A 3,078-nucleotide genomic window follows, 5' to 3' on the forward strand; every position below is an offset into this window, starting at 1 on the left:
TTAAAACAAAACAATTCAGGAGGAGTCCAATGCTTTCAGTGCAGACTGTGGAAACTGGAATAATCTGACTACTTAAGCGCTATAGTCCCCATTAAACCTGTGAATCTCTTCACTCTTGCCTTATCCTTTCCAAGGAAACAGAATGGGGGCCAGACCATCCTATCCTAGGAAATTAAGTCATTAGGAATAACGGCTTGCATTGTAGATTAAATTATATTTTTCTGCTGGTATGCAAAACTTAGAATTTAATGATTTTAAGTGGACAAAATATGTTGTAATGCAGAATTAAAACGTGGGAAATTATGGAAGAACAGTTGTAAGTTTCCTGAATGAGGGTGAATCTGACTGTAAAAGCTCAAGAACTCTGGCAGCAGCAGAGATTGCTTTTGCTCCATTAAATGAGGACTTTTTGTCATAGTCCTACAGCAAGAACTCAAACACCCTAAGACAAGTTATTGAAATGGCGGGGGGGGATGGGGGAGGGGGGCGAAAAACAACCAAAACCCAGAAACAACAAAACAAAAACCCTGACATCAAAAAACCACCCAACTTTCCAGGGGAAAAAAAAAAAAAAAAAAGGAAGAAAAACACAGAGATCACATGGCATACAACTATTTATTTTCTATCAAAATGAGCACAGGTGAGATATGCAAGTGGCTTCTCTAATTCAATTTATACAGTACCACCTGGTGCACATGCAGAAAATAGTACCTGGATGATCAGGTAGCATTCACACACAACGTTTATAAAGCCTATACACTTCTAGTCATACACATTACTATATGGAAATGATGATCTAGAGCTAGCCAAATAGTTTAGAAATCCTTTTGCAAAGTCCAAGTTCACCCTTACTCAGAGGAGCAAATGGGAGATCCAAGGACACATTATTGCTGACAATAGGTGATGGCCAGGATCACACACCTTTCCCCTTGCATTCATCAATGACAACAGTGAACTCCTCACCCCAAGATACCAATCCTGCACAAACAAGCCTAAGCACAGTCATCTTCCTGTATATAGCAGCCTCTCTCAGGAGCAATCATCACTGGGACCACAAAGGCTCCATATTATCCACAGGCGAAACCAAGAAAAAAAAGGTAGCAAAAGTGTTGATTTTAGTAAGTCTCCTTTCTTTCAATTGCTGCTCTTGGTGCTTTAGCAGCCCTTCAATCATTACACATTCAAAGCTATACTAGCTTCCTCATTCTTTGCCCAGTGTTTCAAGAAAATGAAGCTTATACAATCATACTACACAGGAACACTTGTGTGTGTATATAATGAACTTTAAACTCATTAGTCAATTTTGACCAAATCAACTAAAAGACCAAGAAGTCTCAGAGATAATAGACTACTTACAGTTTTTGCAAAAATATACATGTCCCTTGAGCACCTAAATACCCCTAGAGAAAAAGTCTGTACGTTGAACTTAGGCTTTAAAAAGAAACACCATACAAAACAGAAAAAAAACCCATCTAGTTATTGTTCAGCATTAAAAATGAGACAAATCCATAGGAAACCAGCCATTATTAGTCCTGGCATCAATTAACCACTTGATCTTATTCACGTGACTTGTTCCTTAGGGAAAATCATCTTTCTGTTCTTGCATGCATCCCTGCAATCCAGCACCACTTCACTGATGATGGATTGAGGCCAGAACACAGGCAGCATAAAAAACATTCTGCTTTTCTTGGATATTCAACAGATATAAGTGTCTTAAAGTTACATTCACATAAGCCACATGTCAACATTAGACTAGGTGTTGTACTGTAGCTATTACACAGTGCTTCACAATTTGAGAACACCGTTTAAAGCCTCTAACCCATTATTTCCTTCTTCTTTTTCTAAAGAAAGTATAGTGGTTTTGACATTGTTTTGCAGAGTGAGCAGTGCTTTATTCCATTAACTTCAGTGGGACTATTCGTGAAGCAAAATGTTTCAGTATGTTTCCAGTTCAAGATCTACTTACTCCAACGAATTCAATCTCATCTTCACTTTCAGAAGTTGGCGATTTACTCTCGTGAATGTTGATAGAGTTATGTGACTCCATTATCTAAAGAGAAACAAACCAAAACATGCTTCATCATTTTATTTCGTTTTAACTACACATCTACAATGACTTCTCATATACTTCATTGATCACTGTAATCCCCCACTCACCTGCTGGGATACTCAAGCCTATATTCTCTCTAGAGGACCAAATGACATCATCTTACGCCCTTCCAAAGAAAGGGTAGATAAACCTTTACGATAAACTTGTTATCTGCCACAAAGATTTACAAATTAAACTATCCTTAAATCTAAAAGTAACACTTTCCATTGAAAAATAATCAAGATTATCAACACAGTACACAAAGACCCCCTCCTATTTTATTGGGCTACTGAGAGCATATTTACAATAACAGGCAGTATGTTTCCAGTTCAAGATCTACTTACTCTAACGAACTCAATCTCATCTTCACTTTCAGAAGTTGGCGATTTACTCTCGTGAACATTGATAGAGCTATGAGACTCCATTATCTAAAGAGAAACAAACCAAAACATGCTTCATCATTTTATTTCATAGTTTTCTTTAACTATACAGCATTTTCTGTTTTATGCCTACTTCGGCTTCACAGCCTATCTGTACTCAACAAGCCTCTCTATATCATTCACTGAAAATTACCAGTAATACCAGAATAAGTGATAACAATTTTGACTCAAATCACGTTACAGTATTTTTCCAAACACGCAAAACGTGGCCTAATCTACAAAGCATCCCAAAACCCATATTCCTCCAGCAGCCAGGGCTACAGTGTACCGCCAGAGTTCAATAACATGCTTACGCCTGAAAACCTTAGCAAGAGGCAGACCGGAGCTCGAGCCTAACGGCGCTGTACTACCGCTAGAACACACAGGACGGTTTAGTAACAGACGCGGGGTGATTAGCAGCTACAGGTATTTTTGATGCCTTTCGCCACTTCAGGACCACAGCAGAGCCAGAAGGCTGAGCTTCTTGCTTCAAAACAAGCGCCGTCCTGCCAAACGGAAGATCTCCGTGAGCGGCGAGGAACCGCGGCCCGCCCGCGGGCGGCCCCGGCA

At 39.4% G+C, this 3,078-nt stretch overlaps 1 protein-coding gene across 1 annotated transcript in view; it reads right to left on the bottom strand.

Annotated features, from left to right (window-relative positions):
- ZNF451 (zinc finger protein 451) overlaps window positions 1–2,047 on the bottom strand; it is a 38,315-nt gene extending 36,268 nt beyond the window's left edge. Inside the window, exon 1 of the mRNA XM_009586449.1 lies at window positions 1,967–2,047. Coding sequence (XP_009584744.1) covers window positions 1,967–2,047 — 81 coding nt within the window. The remainder of the gene's footprint in view (window positions 1–1,966) is intronic.
- Window positions 2,048–3,078: the final 1,031 nt, after the last annotated feature.

Source organism: Fulmarus glacialis, unplaced genomic scaffold (assembly GCF_000690835.1).
Source record: "Fulmarus glacialis isolate BGI_N327 unplaced genomic scaffold, ASM69083v1 scaffold8951, whole genome shotgun sequence".
NCBI lineage: Eukaryota > Metazoa > Chordata > Aves > Procellariiformes > Procellariidae > Fulmarus > Fulmarus glacialis.